Source organism: Haliotis rufescens, unplaced genomic scaffold (genome assembly GCF_023055435.1).
Source record: "Haliotis rufescens isolate VD_foot unplaced genomic scaffold, xgHalRufe1.0.p SCAF_20, whole genome shotgun sequence".
Classification (NCBI taxonomy): domain Eukaryota; kingdom Metazoa; phylum Mollusca; class Gastropoda; order Lepetellida; family Haliotidae; genus Haliotis; species Haliotis rufescens.
In genome coordinates this window covers 9,002,212-9,019,944 of record NW_025963891.1, presented here as the reverse complement: position 1 = coordinate 9,019,944, position 17,733 = coordinate 9,002,212, and the positions used below count along the sequence as shown (strand labels likewise).

General features: G+C 41.5%; 1 protein-coding gene across 6 annotated transcripts in view; it reads left to right on the top strand.

Moving 5' to 3' along the window:
* The window catches only part of LOC124130991 (loganic acid O-methyltransferase-like), a 34,636-nt gene extending 22,700 nt beyond the window's left edge, over window positions 1-11,936 (top strand). For 4 of the 6 annotated variants that reach the window (XM_048400819.1, XM_048400818.1, XM_048400821.1 and 1 more), the window contains exons 2-10: window positions 736-848; window positions 1,585-1,680; window positions 2,458-2,556; window positions 4,217-4,349; window positions 5,298-5,428; window positions 6,123-6,259; window positions 7,001-7,181; window positions 8,299-8,533; window positions 10,159-11,936. In XM_048400819.1, coding sequence (XP_048256776.1) covers window positions 740-848; window positions 1,585-1,680; window positions 2,458-2,556; window positions 4,217-4,349; window positions 5,298-5,428; window positions 6,123-6,259; window positions 7,001-7,181; window positions 8,299-8,522 — 1,110 coding nt within the window. In that variant the 5' untranslated portion in view covers window positions 736-739 and the 3' untranslated portion in view covers window positions 8,523-8,533; window positions 10,159-11,936. The other 2 variants (XM_048400822.1, XR_007222528.1) reach the window with 2 other exon arrangements.
* The last annotated feature ends 5,797 nt before the right edge of the window (window positions 11,937-17,733 follow it).

Sequence of the window (17,733 nt, the reverse complement as noted above, 5' to 3'; positions counted from 1 at the left end):
GATATATTTAAGTCTAGCATAATGAAATATTGCATATCCAATACAGCCAAAAATAATGCACTGTGGTAAATGAATGAGGATTTCAAACCACATTATTACATGATAACCTTTATGTTTAATTTATTGTATTTTTGCTATATTTTGCTCAGCAGTTGCTATATTTTTGCTATTTTTGTTTTAATTTTGCTCAGCAGTTGCTATATTTTTGCTATAATTTTGCTCAACAGTTGCTATTTTTGATAAGCAATTGAATAAGCAGCTTGTTGATCGGTTTTTAATACGAGTTTACGGTACTTCGTTTTCGCTAACAGTTTTCTGACTTTATCCCATTCAAGCTTGGTAGAAATAACATCATTTTCGCGTAGACATTCCTCAAATGAATCTCGGTCTTTGCAATGATACAGGGTGACCAATTTGGTTTGCTCTCTGACCCGGTTATGCTTACCCTTTTCGCGAATATCTGGTGCCATCTTTCATTGAAACATTTATATTTTTTTCCCTTTTATGCAAGCTCCGACCTTCACGCTATTTGGCCCTCAGTCTATGAAGGTTCTTACTCCAATGAACGCACACAAAGTGAATGTCAATTTTTAAATGCATAACCTTCTTGTTATACTATCTACATATGTTTTATTGTGTTGCGATATTCATTGTGTATCATTGCGGGAAAATGTATAGTTGAAACCAATCTCAGGCTTACCACATTAGAAAATATTTCGACAATTCTTTTTGCAGCACAATGAATAACGAATGCCCTGCCGTCTTTAATGACCAGTACACAAGCTCTGTTGGCGCCATCGTCAGGTCGCAAACCGATTACTTTGACGACACAGTGCGTCAGATTATAGGTATTGGTATAATTGTCTGGTTTCATTGTTAAATATTTGCTAGATCTAACATGGATAATGTACTAAATATAACTTGTATAAAGCATAACTTGAGTAATATGTATTTAATTTTTCCAGATATTCGTTAATCCATTTCTCACTTAGTATATAATACACAATTTTAATATCTGCATGCGCGTCCAATATTAATGAACGATTGACGTTTCATTTCTGAAAAAGAAAAGGATTTTATCCATGTTTTATCCAAGTTAGGATTGCTATCCGTGTGCACAGTTGCATTCCGTAGTAGTAAGAGGATCCGCTGATCGAAATGGTCGACCCATGCTTGCCGTAAAAGGCCACTATGCTTGTCGTAAGTGGCAACTGATGGGATCGGGTGGCCAGGCTCGCTGACTTGGTTGATGCATGTCATCGTATCCCAATTGGGTGGAATGATGCTTATGATATCAAGCACAGGATTGTCTGGTTCAGACTCGATTATTTACAGACCGCCGTCATATAGCTAGAATGTTGCTAAGTGCGGCGTTAAACAACACACAAAACAAAGAAAATGGGGGTAAATGATTATATTCCGTTAGGTGTCCTTCACAGTTAAGCTGACATGCTGTGATAGAACTGAAACGTTGTTCATAGCACATGACAAGTTTCAAAGTGAGTCATATGATACATACATGTATGTGGGATTTGAAGGACAGCCTTAATGTTTGAACGACATTTTTCTGGTCACTATTCAAAGAAACTTCAATCATTCCGAGAGGCGAACCGTTTACAGTTGGCGACTATGGGAGTCATGACGGATCTTCATCGAAGGATATTCTCGAACACCTACTAGGTAATTACCTCGACATGATGTGTACGAGTTAGTGAGTATGACTTTACTATCACCTTAGCTATTTTCTAGCAATTGGGTACACACCAGAAAAGAGCTTCACACTGTGCACCTATGTAGGGACTCGAAACCAAACCTTCTGTGTGACGAAGCATCGCTTCAGCCACTGGGGTAACTCGACGCTTGTTATTTTCTGCCTGAATTACATGTTCAGGAAAAAACCCTGCAGTGTTCTGAAATTTTATGTTGTCCCACTGTAGATAAGACACCACTAATTCTGATTTGGAACACAGTCCGAGGTTCCAAATGAAAAGATACGAGGTATTCGATCAACTGATACAATTTACAAAACCAACATCCTTGATTCTATGACATTTATTGGCATAGAAGTTATGTAGAGATATTCTTTATTTACAGAGAGCTCTCAATGGAGATTGATTTTGTAATATAATTAAATATTTTTCTGGAAACACTCACTTCCGTTATTATAGTTGCCCAAATAGTTGTTCTTGGTGACAGTGCTTATTTCAAATTACACGAACCCATAGGACAATACCGGTTATCGGCATCAATTATTATATTCATCGATGTCTACATAGGCTGTCGTTCGATAAGATCCACGTTTTCATATACACGTTTTAGTATAGAATCTGAAGAATCAGAATCACTCGTTGTTCAATGTCATGGTAGAATTGTCATTGATTACAGTGATAAATCAAGAGGTTATTGATTAAAGTATGTACGTCACATATTGTGTCGTTGTATTATTTGTCATTAAAGGCGCCCTCAAGAAGCACCATGGAGAAGACCTCCCTGTCCATATAATCTACGAAGACACCGCCAATAATGACTTCAATGCCTTGGTTAAGAAGGTTTGCTGTAGGTGACTTTTTGAGCAAACTGACGACTGATAATTAATAAAAATATGGGAGTCAAATCGGGCTGAAATTATACCTTTTCTTAACTTAACTTAACTTTAATGATATTTTACACAATTTCCTTGGCTGTCCCAATGCAGGTCGAATGACTTTTGCTTTTTTATTTGTCGATGATGCCCGGCACAGTTCCCCGGCACACTTCCCCAGCACAGTTCCCCAGCACGGTTCCCCAGCACAGTTCTCCAGCACGGTTCCCTAGGACGGTTCCCCAGCACGGTTCCCCAGCACAGTTCCCCAGGACAGTTCCCCGGCACGGTTCCCCAGCACGGTTCCCCAGCACGGTTTCCCGGCACGGTTCCCCAGCACGGTTCCCCAGCACAGTTCCCCAGCACGGTTCCCCAGCACGGTTTCCTGGCACGGTTCCCCAGCACAGTTTTCCAACACAGTTCCCCAGCACAGTTTACCGGCACGGTTTCCCAGCACGGTTCCCCGGCACGGTTCCCCAGCACAGTTCCCCAGCACGGTTTTCCAGCACGGTTCCCCGGCACGGTTCCCCAGCACGGTTCCTCAGGACAGTTCCCCAGCACGGTTTCCCGGCACGGTTTCCCGGCACGGTTCCCCAGCACGGTTCCCCAGCACGGTTCCCCGGCACGGTTCCCCAGCACGGTTTCCCGGCACTGTTCCCCAGCACGGTTCCCCAGCACGGTTCCCCAGCACAGTTTCCCAGCACAGTTCCCCAGCAAGGTTCCCCAGCACAGCTTCCCGGCACGGTTCCCCGGCACGGTTCCCCAGCACGGTTCCCCAGGACAGTTCCCCGGCACGGTTCCCCAGCACGGCTCCCCAGCACGGTTTCCCGGCACGGTTTCCCGGCACGGTTCCCCAGCACGGTTCCCCGGCACGGTTCCCCGGCACGGTTCCCCAGCACGGTTTCCCGGCACTGTTCCCCAGCACGGTTCCCCAGTACAGTTCCCCAGCAAGGTTCCCCTGCACGCTTCCCGGCACGGTTCCCGGCACGGTTCCTGGCACGGTTCCCCAGCACAGTTCCCCAGCACGGTTTTCCAGCACGGTTTTCCAGCACGGTTCCCCGGCACGGTTCCCCAGCACAGTTCCCCAGCACAGTTCCCCAGCACAGTTCCCCAGCACAGTTCCCTAGCACAGTTCCCCAGCACGGTTTCCCTAATGTACTTTGAATTATGTGGAACTTGCGTACTCTTTGAGGGGGGAATAATTTTCGAGTACAGCCACTAAAAATCTCAGTTTGCGAATCTAATCTACAGATTTTAAAACGAAATGTAGATCATTTCAAAACATCAAAAATATTCAAACAATTCAATTTATTTTATTTATTTTAAATACATGAGAACTAATACTATTAAAAAGATCCTTGACAGATGATGATTTGAAATAATTGTCCATTGTGATGTCAAAATCAATACGCTCAAGCAGGACATGCCTGACTATGATTCTCTCATCACAAGGGATACAAAATGAAGGATCCTTTCAATAAATATTCATGTGTATATCTGGAATGGCCAATACGAGTCTGTCGTGGAATAATCTCTTCGAATCTGGACTGACAACACAATAGCTGTAAGCGATAATTGGTTTTTTTGCAAGTAATTTATTTATACCTACTTGGGTGTCCCCTCTATGTGTTTAAGGTAATTGGAGAGAGTCACCTAACCACCAAAAGGTCTTTCTGTCCATGTGCCCCACCAGCTTCTATGAGCAGTGTGTTCCTGACAACACGTTCCACGTGCTCCTCAGTTTTTGGTCTGTTCACTTCCTGCCTAGGTGAGTAAAGCTTTATTCTGCCAAGAATTTGGGAAATACTCGATTCAAATCACTATGACCACTTCGCGTTCGGTTCCAAATTCCAAAAACCTATAAATTAAAAAAACTCACTGTCAGTAAGTATTTCTCCAAGTAAACGGAACCCCGGCTAACACTGGCAGGGATCTATATTGAAACTAGTTTCATGCTGGTGTCATCATATGACAGAACACAGCCAGGCATCTGCTGTGAACCTTATATCACTTTTCAAATTGGTTTTATATATGTTGTCTCGAAATCAAAGTGTATACCTAATTTCAGTATAACCTGTCTTCAAAAACAGCAGCGTTACATGTATACAGTGTTTTCACTCAATACCCTTATACCACTACTGATCGAGGTTTTATGTAGGCAGCGGAATACTCCCAGTGGACCCAAGTGCCAACGTGTCACACTGCAGAATTTCCTCAATATGTAAATGCCTGTTCAACTTGTTCTTAGAACCAAGGACGTCAGCTTCTCACCTTGACTTCCAATGCCAATGTCTCTTTCCGCCATTGCGACAACCAGATGTGGCGTACCGTTATCCTAACGCACCATTTCTCTTTATTAACGTTGTTTTGATTTGTGTCTAATGATTAAATTTACTTTTGATTTTTGATAGCTCTACGCTGCAGTCAGTGATATTCAAACAATGTCACTGTGGCCTGTAAATCATTGAATCAGTACAGGCCACTTCGTTGATAGCATGATAAAGATCCCATGACATCGGGTTGCGACAGTCCATTCCATACCAATTTCATCACTTCCAATTATGGCAGAGGAGACTTAAAGTGAAATAATGCCACATTGTTCAATCCTTGTAATAAGGTATATATCTATTTTAGGCGCACACATGTCTGGCCATTGTTACAATGTGAGAATATAATATGGTAACACACACGAAGGCGTGCTTTGTTTTGCTTTCAGTTCTGTATGGTATAAAGATTCCTTGAATACGTTTCCTGACGGCTCACGTGCTGAATGCGATGCTATGGCGGCTTTGGCGTGCGATGGATGGCAACGATTCCTCCTCATTAGAGCAAAGGAAATCAAAAGTGGTAAAGTAATTTTCATTTTTAGTTAAAAGTTAACTTTTGTATTCAATGCCATTCATACAGCTAAAAATACGCGAGAAAACCCTTACTGATATTCAGAATCATAAATACATAAAAGCAACAAAACCCTTGCCATATTCATTAGAAATATCTGCAATAAGCAGTCGAGTGTACGATTCCGGTGAAATGGTAAGCAGGTGTTTATGAATCCCAATCAAATAGTGATGATACCAGGTGCTCGTGAAAAGGTGAGCATATCCTACCCTCGTCACAAACACATGGAAAGGCAAGTCAGTTGCTCACCGGTACAATCGGCTGGAACATATGGTACAAGTGAAAATATGGAAAAGCCTCGGACATCATTTTTGTCACCCATGCGCTAAATATTGTAATGTCCTTCACATGTCTACTGTAAAAAGATGAAAGATGTTTGGCCATGTATTTTGTCACATTGATCACACAACGTCCGAGCATGAGTCGTATGAGACTCTGTGAAAACTATGTTGAAGGAGCATGCTCAATTGTGCCTAAAAGGTTGTGAAATGTACATAGCAAAAGCTGGAGCTGCTGAAATATCAATATGACTATTAGAAAGTTGAAGTCATCCCTCTTGTCAACATGTTTGAACATTTGTCTTTGTAAAACGTTATAACTACACAATTAAATTTTGCGTGCATCGACATTGATTATCATTTAGGTGGGTGTATGTTGCTGATAGTTCCTGCACAAGATACAGACATGACATATGGTGAAAGCAGAGTTCATTTGCAGAACCTGTGGGTAGCCATGACGACAGTGTGGAGATTGTTAAGGGATCTGCATCAAGTGACAGAGGTACGTACAGTGAAGGTGTCGTCAAAATGTATGTTATTACCATCTGGTAACCTACGCCTGATGATATGTTTTTCTTATAGTAAGTTATGTGAATTTGTGCGCACGATATCCGGATTTCCCTTTGGACGAGATCATTCCGATCATAGTCATATGATCGCGAAACTGACGTCCAAAAGCTCAATGAACGACACATTTTGTAGCTGATATGTCTTTCACGGGGGTATTTGTTTAGTGACAGAATATTTTCTTATTTCACTATTTAACGACTTGTTAAGTTGACAGGGTCATTTTTCAACTGTTGAAAATTGACCCTTGTCTGTTGAAAACTGAGACCTGGTATGTTTTCAACGTTGAATACTGACTCCCGGGTCACTTTTCAACGAGGGTCCATTTTCAATGTCACACCGGCAATCAATTATATTTCTAATCCCCTTGGTTGTGGCACTATATATCTCCCCAATAGAGAGTTTCAGTCATATACTTATCAAACCAAAGGAAAAGCATGTTTGAAAATGAAACCTAGAGGTTTAATTCCAGAGTTTTTAAGCAGTTGCAAAACACTTTTTTAACACTTGCCACTTATTCGCTAAACAATTTTGTGGGAGATTGGACACAAATAACAAATGTTATATTTGGGATAACACTTGGCATTTTGCATTCATGTCACTCTTTCTCTGGCCGTTGTGTAGGATAGTTGTGCTGTGCATCCAAAGACATTGACGGTGCCTACATTTCCTACAGTGTGAGTACGAGGCAGCCAACTACCCCGGCTACTACAGGAATGAGGAGGAACTAAGAGCTCCTTTTCGTGACGACGCCTCCCCGGTTGTCAAGGCTGGACTGCGAATAAGGTCCCTAACACTAACCCACGAAAAAATCCACATCTTGAAGCAGAGGTGTAAAGACATAGAGCAAGAAACAGGTGTGATACCCCTTTTTGCAGGACATGAGTAAACCTTGCAGGGTTGAGACCCTCAGCTGTCGGTATCCATTGGGTGGTGACTGGAATCCCAGAATCCCAATGATTCCTGTAAACAGGGAATATTTTGCGACCGTTTTATTATTGCGAGTTTTGGGAACGAGACTCAATCGCAAAAATTAAAAACGCAAAAATAGGTATTAATAATACATACATACTTTATTCATTGCAACATGTTATCAAATGTTGAAATAATCAACCAGAACCACAAGTTACTCTATAAGTTAAAAACACAAATTAATGCAGAATGGTCACACAATACATCACAAATGACATAATCGGGTACTGGTCAGCTTCATTTTAACCATGTGATAAACGTCTACGCCCTGCGCCACTTTGGACTCGCACTAAAGTGTTCCCCGTTTTACCGCAATGTTAGTTGCAACTTTGAAATTACTTCCAGTGCAGTGTTAATACTAATTCCTAATTATGTCGATTTGTGTTTCTGGCTAATGATATTCTTTTTCTTTTGCCAATATGACCTTTTTAAACAAATTACCACATATAACTCCGACAAAAAAAATGGAACTCATGAAATAAGAGTGAAGGTGTAATGACGAGACATGTATGTAGACCCGTGAAGATCCGGGGTAGAATAGGTCTTCAGCAACCCATGCTTGCCTTAAAAGGCGACTATGCTTGTCGTAAGAGTGAGTGAATTTGGTTTTATGCCGCTTTCAGCAATATTCCAGCAATATCACGGCTTCACACATTGTATCTATGTCGGGAATCGAACCCGGGTCTTCAGCGTGACCAGCGAAGGCTTTAACCACTAGGCCACCCGACCGCCCCGCTTAACGTAAGAGGCGACGACGGGATCGGGGGGTCAGGCTCGCTGACTTGGTTGATGCATGTCATCGTATCCAAATTGCGTGGATCGATGCTCATGATATCAATCAAGCATAATCACCTTTTACGGCAAGCATGGTTTGCTGAAGACTTATTCTACCCCGGATCTTCACGGGTCTGATGAAACTGAAATATTGCTGCAATGCGGAGTAAAACATTCAGTTGCAGACTTTATCAGCGGTTGTATTTGGAGCTTCTCCTTCTGTTTCAGAGGATATGGATGACCTGGAAAGTTCTGTTTCTAAATTCGTCTCAGCAATCCGATCCTGGACGGAATATATGTTCATGCAGGCCCTTTCCAGTAGATCCCCCGACTCCAGGCGGGACGTGGTCAACACATTCTATGACCTGCTGGTTGAACATATTAAGCAGCAAGACATCTCCACCTGTGGATGGGATAACGTTATAGCTTATGTCGTCATCACGAAGAAGTAGAAGAGAAGAAGGTTAATAAAGTATTCTTCTTCCAGAGTTTTGTACATCTTATTAGCTGAATAATTGCAGATAAATCGCAAAATATTAACTATTTATTAACTTATACTGTGAAAAACCTGCACCTTCATACATTTGGCAAGGCCATCTGTACTGTTGTCATGACAATGCTTTTTCAAGTCGGGAAGGAAACAGACATGGGAGGAGAGACATTCTTCATTGTTCATTTTACCGAGTCGACTAACGACAATCAGAGCCTACACCGAGAAAAAGAAATTTAAAAAAATGCAAATACACTTTGCAGGAAATTATTAATTACAATCGTTAGAATATCAAAGATTTTGTATACTATCATGAGATTGAAGATCGCATAATCCTGATTGGATAAAGTGAGATTTCTTCTTTGCTACAGAAAGCTCTTTTAATATATTAAGCCTTTTCAAACACAAAAAACCGTGCGTATGAATGCATCGATAGCCTACTCACCGAACCATAAAAAGACGGCCACCGATCAGCCATAAGAACTGTATAGTGACTTTACTACTGTATCGATATTTCCTCTATTAGACGCGGAGTCTCTCATACAAGCCAGGTCTCTGACACAAGCTGGTAAACTGATCTCGCGAAATTAATAGACGACCGAGCGTCTGATAGAGGAAATACGGTACGTTTAATATCGGATGTCACCCCGACTGCTTTCGATGATGAGGTGACAGCACTTAACTAAGACATATATTTTGCTTACAAATGATGCCGTTTATGAAACTGTTCGGTGGCAAACAGGTAATTTCCTCACTGAAACAAACGACAATGAAAGTTAAATATAACATCATAGAAAAGCGTTTTCAGAAACTATATTCATGTCAAAATGTTGTTTAATGTTTACCAACCTTTTTATGATCGATATTTTATATATCCGTCAAGATCTTTAAGGCAGGAGGGGATCTGAAAGTCCATCACTCTCCTCCCTTGAAAGGCCACGAAAACACGCAAACAAATGCCTCGACGTCACTGTTACCACACTTGATGAAATCTAGTTCAGCGCACGCACAACTAAGCAAAACAGACACGAACCACTGTGTCTAGGCCACAACTGTCACATTTCGGGCGTCGAATGCTGTAAAATCTTAAAACTTGAAACATGAATTCAATTCTTGAGTTGCAAAAATGCTGGCCCGTCTGCAGCCAAAACAAAATGGCTGTTCAGTCATATTCCATTTCCATTGGCAATCACATTGTACGAGCAGGATCATTCCCAGTATTAAATCTACAGGTTAATGTTGAACCACACCACAGATAGCGGTTGTCATCTGGCTTCATTGTAACTTGACTGATGCACGGAGAATGTCAACAACAACATTGGCAGCCATTGACAGTGGAGACGAGTAAAACTGTTGTTATGACTCAATTAACCTGCAAACTTATGCTATTTGCCATTACAGGTATTACTCTAGTAAATGCTGCGGTACATTTGCCGTACATACTCCAATATAACATACATTGCTTTATTCCCCGACTTAGAAACTGTATTAGGATATTATTATCATTATAATAATTGTATGTCATTATCATATATGAATTAATGTATTTTGAATGATATGTCTCGACGCACTTGCTTCAATAAACTCTCTTGTTTCAGGGCTAGTTCCCGATAGCTACTTCCCCATATTGAGGTCTGACAGTAACTTGATTATTAGAACAAGAACTACTCCACACTAGCACCACCACCCCCACAGTTTGACACCATACTGTGCCTGCTGACACCATCCTCCCCAACAGAAGCAACAAAAGCAACACAGTCAGTCTCATCTTACCCAGCAGCAAACCCCAGTAACGACACTGGTACATGTCCCCAAATATACAGGCCAACAGGATGCTAAGTTATCGAAATATCTACAATTCGCACTCCCAATCCTGTAGAATTCTGCCCTTCTACCAAGATGGAGCTGCTAAAGTGTCGTTCAAGGACCTGACTGCGTATACACAGCTGGACACACAAGCGGCCTTTCAGCAATGATTTTGACGTTCATCAGCCTTCGATTGGAGTCATCTCCATATGACGCAGACGGAGCAAGTGAACGTTGAAGACCTCATCACCAGTGTCCAAGCATCTGCGTTACAATACAGCTTACCACAATCTGAGATAGGGCTACTCCCACAGATTAGGCTGTGGGTGTATATGAAGGAGCCATCGACCTTGGATGAGGTTCGTCAAGAGGCCCAACTGGCTGTACAATCGCAGGCCAACACAACGGCCAGCTTGGTCCAACAAATTAAGCAATTGACGACCCTCTGATGTACAATCAATACCAACAATCACAGAAGCAATACCAACCATCATTTGAACAATACCAAGCAAAACAGCAACAGTACCAACCAGAGCAGCAGTGCCAACCACCACAACCACAATAGCAGCCTCTGTAGGAAAAATATCAACCACCACAGGAACAATACCAACTATCACCACAGCAATACCAGCCAACCCCCATAGGAGTATCCAGCCACAGCAACAGTCATGGGCTGCCACTTCCACAACACCTTAGAGGCAGATGTCGCTGATGTGTTTGACTTTTTTCGGTTTCCTCACAATTGTCCTCATAGAAATAGTCTGTAATTATTGCTCACGTACAGGACACAATGCAAAGATATGTATGCGTGCATACTATGCACAATATGGAAAGATTCTGGGACTTGTACCTGATACTCAACATTCTGGCGTCAGTCAAGACTCAGCGTTTGTAGCACTTGTGCCTCCCTTGACCTAGGACACTGTTCATAGTAAGATGCAATAAAATATAAGTGGGAACTACAGCTCTTGTTAACACAGGTGCATCAGTTAGCTGTGTCAGCATGGACTACTTTCACAAAATTGGCACCAAACCCTGTCATTTAGGCGCATGTCACCTCACCGAAATCATAGGTGTAGGTGGAGAAAACAATTCTGTGTTAAGTTCTGTCTCTCTTGGCATTTACATAGGGCACATCTACCTCTCACAAATCTTTCACGTCCTTTATTACTTACATCACTCCCGCAGCTTAGGCACTGACTTCATTGAATTAAACAAAGTTACAGTAGACCTGCCCTCGGGGTGCCTTCACAAGGTCTTGTGTCAGTCTTTCTAGTGTCATAGCGACTGATTTACGACACCCATTGTCTGAAGAACGTTTAATTGCAAAGACTCATCACCCAGGAGCCATGACATCTATATGCCTTGAAACACTTAATTGCTGTTATATGTAAGATGCTAATCCTATTTGTTGATTCCCCATTTTTGTGTACTGAACTAGATGTGCAAGAATGCCACTGATGATTTACTGTTTACATTAATATTTATTACTTACTAAATGTCAGGTGACCTTGGCTATATAAGCTTTGGTCCAGAGAGATTGACAAAAAGAAGAAGAAAGGTCTTACCCTTAGCCTAGCTAGGGTTAGGCAGGGTGCTGCGGGGCACCTAGACAACAACCACTACCACTATGTGCTGACCTGGCATATAGTGTCTTTTGTATGTATATATCTACATGTATAAAGTAAAACTGTATATACCGCAAGCCATCGTCTCCAAGTTGTCACTTCCTACAGGAACCATACGTCGGCCCCTTGCTTATACGAGTATGAAAATTATTCATTAATCAACGTCAGACCGACATGCGTTGTTAATTTGGTGAGTTGTCATAACGACTGATTTACGACACCCATTGTCTGAAGAACATTTAATTGCAAAGGCTCATTACCCAGGAGCCATGACATCTATATGCCTTGAAACACTTAATTGCTGTTATTCATAAGATGCTAATCCTATTTGTTGATCCCCATAAATAAAATTATTATTATTTTATGTCTAAACTTCATAATTCATTGTTATAATTATCTAAATAAATGTCAGAGATAAGTTTGAATCAGTACTGACGTATTATTACACTCAATCTAATATGTACAAGTCCATGCTATTTCTAAATGGCTGCTTAAATGCATCAACCAAGTCAACAAGCCTGACCTCCCGATCCCGTTAGTCGCCTCTTATGACAAGCATTGTCGCCTTTTACGGCAAGCATGGGTTGCTGAAGACCTATTCTACCCCGGATATTGTATGTGCAATTAAATATGGTATGCTGTTATCGTCCATGCCATGGCTATTTCCCTCTTCCACATTCTGAGCCAATGGCGGCCGATATGGAATACATGTAAGAAGCGACACGTTTACTTTTCATTCAGAGAAACATTTATAATCGTAGTTTTGTATATTTGTCCCGACCTTCGATATTTTGAGGAGTCACAGAAACAGCTGATGTCTTACTGATTTGTCCCCTTTAACTGCATGGCTAATCTCGTTCCTTTCGTCGACTTGTATTCCCTCCCAATGTAACTTAGCATCCGTGAGAAATTCTAGATTATCTGTTCCAGATGAACAAATCTTGTCCCGAGCCGCGAGATCGAAACTTTGTAAGTGTGATCGCGATATACGAGTTGGTTATTATAGGAATTACTTGATGATTACACAAATAAACATTAGTTCAGTTAAACTATTCTTTGAATGACCATCTCATAAAATCGCATTTGACCTTTCTAGCAATCGATGTAGTGATCTTCAATAATTTCATTGATTTGCACTAATATGACGTCCACGGAGATGAGGGCTACAGGCAATAGAATAATTGGCATGATTAAATCAATAAATGTGAAACATAAAAATATTTTCTCAGTGTTAAAACTAAATTATATAACCCTGATAATCGGGTCCATCGGTATAACAATAGAGACGACTGTCACGAGACGAGGCTGTTTCTACTTGTATTCAAAACTGTTTTGGAACTGAAGTTAATGATTGAGACCTTGCTGAAATATACAGCCATGATATAACTCTCCCATGAAGCATGAAACTGCCGACATTATATTAATTCCATTGAAACGTTTAGCTACATTTATGAAACCTTTGTGATATCACTGATAGCACTTACAAATTGGATTTACGTGTGGTCATAAGCTGACAAACACAAGAAATAGGTGAGGTGAGGTGAGGTGAGGTGAGGTGAGGTGAGGTGAAACTGGGTTTAACGTCGCGTCCAAGATTATTGCACTTATATAGCGACGTGCATGCACGTGTGTGTGCGTGTGGCTGCTTGTACTAGTCCGGACTGATGCCGATTTATAGTGCTAGCTCACTGAGATACCATGCCGCAGTTTAACATGAATACCCCACTCAGACACAGTATACTGACTCGGAGCCGACCAGTCCTTGTTTTAGCCCCTTAATGCCGAGCGCCAGAAAGGGTAACAACAAGTACTATCTTTGAACGTCTTTTGGTATGACGAGGTCGGGGATCGAATTCCGGACCTTGCGCTCCACGGGCGGACGCTCAACCACCAGACCACGGAGGCGGTCTCCAGAAATAGCTTTCTCTGGTACAAAATGAAAATTGATAAAGAAATATCACGATAGATGACGTTCAGTTACGTTGAGGCGTTGCTGTTCTGTGCCTTAGCGATAAGGAACGTCTTGGCTTAGACTGGTGTTCACGAACAGCAGGTGTGAAAACGGATTTTCAGTGATCATATAGGTTTAACCGTTAGTTTGCATTTTACGCCCAGTGGGGCACAAATAGAAACTGGTCCGTGGGATAAGCGAGACAGGTTATTCTCTGGCGTTGACGTGTTATATTAGATTCCCAATACTGTGAGGGGGCATAGCAATGTTCTATTGCGGACACAAGTAAACAGTTTTCACAGAGGTAGGGTTTTTACACGTTTCACCTCCGGATACAGAACCACCTTCAGTTATCACCTCCGGATACAGAACCACCTTCAGTTATCAACTCCAGATACAGAACCACCTTCAGTTATCACCTTCGGATACAGAACCACCTTCAGTTATCATCTCCAGATACAGAACCACCATCAATTATCACCTCGGATAACAGCCCTGTATTCAACCTTTGACGAACATTTGGCAGAATCTACCCTTGCCATCTTTATAGATCACGTGTGTGACTTCAACTACAATTTCCTCAGTGAAACTTTGTCTATGCACGTGACATACATTGGTGCACAGCACGTGACAAACATGCAACAAAGATCTGATAAATAGCTTGGGCTGGTTATATATTGAATGGCCCTCGTATCCGACGAAGGAGAGCAGTTGAAAAGACCGAGACCTTCTGCAAATGATAATGCTCTAAAAATAGTGTTAGCTTCATTATAGCTCCAACGGATAGCATTTGTAATCAAATTAAATTATACAATATCGGTTTTGAAATATTTACTGCAATTAACGAACAACGAATGTCACTGACCCACGTTTACAAATATGGAAACGACATAGAACAAACAGATGACGTCAGTATTGAACGTCATATGACGTCAACTAACAAATGGCGTGGAAATGGCCCGTCGTTAAGCAATATGAGGGCATTATCAAGTTTTATCATCCCAAACTGGCTCCCACAGGAGATATCGCTTGGGTGAGATCAACCGATTTCTACATTGCAGATGTGGCTGCAAAGAAATTGCATCACAATGCTTTGCGGACCATTGTGATGGCATTGGTTACTATGACGTCACAATCACATGACATCACTAATGGCTCTGCCACTGAAGCTGTTAGCAGTACTGTTTACACTTAAGACACTGCTTATGTCTGCAAACTGAAAAAGTTGGAATAAATGATGTTGGATGATGAATACAATCTCACGCTCGTGTCATTTGACATCATAGAATTTTCTGTTGACTGTTGACAATGTCACAATGCAAATTTTCCAAGTCTTTTGATAATACAGAAACATATATGCGAACTTTGTACACCTATAACTAGTAACATAAAATAGTGAAGAACACGCTCCGTTTCTTGTCTGTGGACTGACTGAATCTGACAAATATTGTCTGACAACTAAGAGTCAAATAACCAACATGGATGCCTAAAGGTATTTTTCAGAAAGATTTGTTTGTTTGTTGTTAACGCCGCACTCAGCAATATTATATTTTTATTGTATCTTATAAATGATGTCTGGATCGAGTTATCGCCCTTGATGAATTGTTTGTTTATTATAGGGTTAAGATAATGATTTTGTATATCATTGATTATTAAGTTCTATTCATGTGCAGAATAAAGACGTATGTTTATATGAAATGAATGGTGGCTTTGTATTGTATGAATATGTATGTGTATGAAACCTATGTACCATTGTTTTTATAACGTTATTGTTTTGTACATTACAGGATGTCATTATCTACTCGGGCAATAAACACTCACACCGAGAATCTGTACTTTACTAAGAAAGTGTTATCCCAAATATAACATTTGTTACATATGACCACTTTCTAAATGGCATTGTGTTTTCATAGCTTTCGGCCATGGGAGCCGTGCCAATTTATATTTGTCAGAGGGGTACTCAAAGTACGCGATCTAGACTACCAGTTGTCGGACTTTCATTTTTGTGGAAGCCTCGGTGGTTGAGTGGGTTAGATCGCTGACTTTGTGTGCTGGCGATTAGGTGCCTTACTCTGACAAGTGTGGGTTCGAATCCAGGACGGGAATCAACCCAAAAAAGTACGAGAATCTGTACCTTACTAACAAAGTGTTATCCCAAATATAACATTTGTTACGTGTATAATATTGCCTCATGGAGAAACTCACTGGCTTGTGGTTATTTCTGTAACTGACAGTGTAGCCGCGAATAGCTGTGTTACAACCCTTAATGTAAAAATTACTCTTAATGTGAAAATGTTTACATTCAGTGTTGCGGGTTAACTCTTGTTAAAACCCTTAATGTAAAAAGGACTCTTAATGTAACATAGCTGCAATACTGCTGATGCGGCTTTATGCAATATTACTCACTCACTCACGGAGTGCCAAGTGTCAAGTACACTATCGTATCTTCCTTTCATGTGCAACGTTGTGAACATTTGCATTAATGCGGAATATATAAATGTTAACAGAGTGAGTGAGTGAGGTGGGTTTAACGCCGCTATTTACAGTATTCCAGTTATATCACAGCGTGCACGTGTCAGCTTAATGTGGGAGGAAAGCCCGAAGTGATGCAGGTCTCAAACGTTTATCGCTTCGGAGAAACCCACGAGCACGGGTATTGTGATGACAAACCTAGAAACATAACTGGGGTGAACCGGGATTCGAACCCACAATCATTGGTTTCTGGCGTGCCAAAATGACGCAACTTTGCACAGCGAATTGCGCCGCCTTAGACGACTGGGCCACCCGTGCCCCCACATGTTTACGGAAAGAACATACTAAATGTATTTTCTTCAACTTTTATCAAGAGGTCATTCTCGTAGTTGAAATATAAGGTAAGATAATAAATGTTGAACGGTGTTATAAGTGTGTGAGTTAGTGTGTTTGTTTTAACGGCGCTTGGAATAGTATTCCAATTGTATCACGGAACGTCAGTTTGATGTGAGTGGAAAGCGATGCAGGTCTTAGACGTTTACAAACTTGGTGACACCCCCGAGCAGTCATGTCAGAGGAAGGCAGCAAGAAGCAAGTCCCAGTGTTTTCTCTCAGACAAAAAAAAGCCATCCCAGACTGAAACTTCTTCAACATCGGGAATCCTAAAGGGCTCCATTTAGAAAGTTGCCCAAACACGAGAAGACTTGGTGTGTTGAACTAAGGTTCTTAATCAGAGAAATTTGGAGCCCACAAGCATCGAATCCTGACATATACGTGACACAACTGTAGCGGGAGTCCTTGAAAAACGGGAACAATACTTTTGCAACATGTCTTTACCACCTAATCACCTATGTACATTATTATGAGTGTGGTAGAAGAATTCCTCCATTTTCTTTGGACATAATTCAGCCGAGATGTCAGTGTCAATCTCCTTAAAAAGACTGAATACTGCACCCTTAAGCTTAACGTAACTTTGTCTGTTTGTTGTTCAACGCCGCACTCAGCAATACTCCAGCTGTATGGCGGCGGTCGTCTGTACAGAATCGAATCTGGACCAGACAATCCAGTGATTGTCATCATGAGCATCGATCCCCGCAATTGGGATCGATGACATGCATCAACCAAGTGGGCGAGCCTGACCACCCGATCCCGTTAGTCGCCTCTTACGACAAGCATAGTCGCCTTTTACTGCAATCATGGGTTGCTGAGAACCTATTCTAGCCCGGGTCTTCACAGGGCTTCACGTAACTCACTATGAATCACTCACTGAATTCGCTATGACAAGCAGGGCCATCACTCAGACGTAACAAGGAACT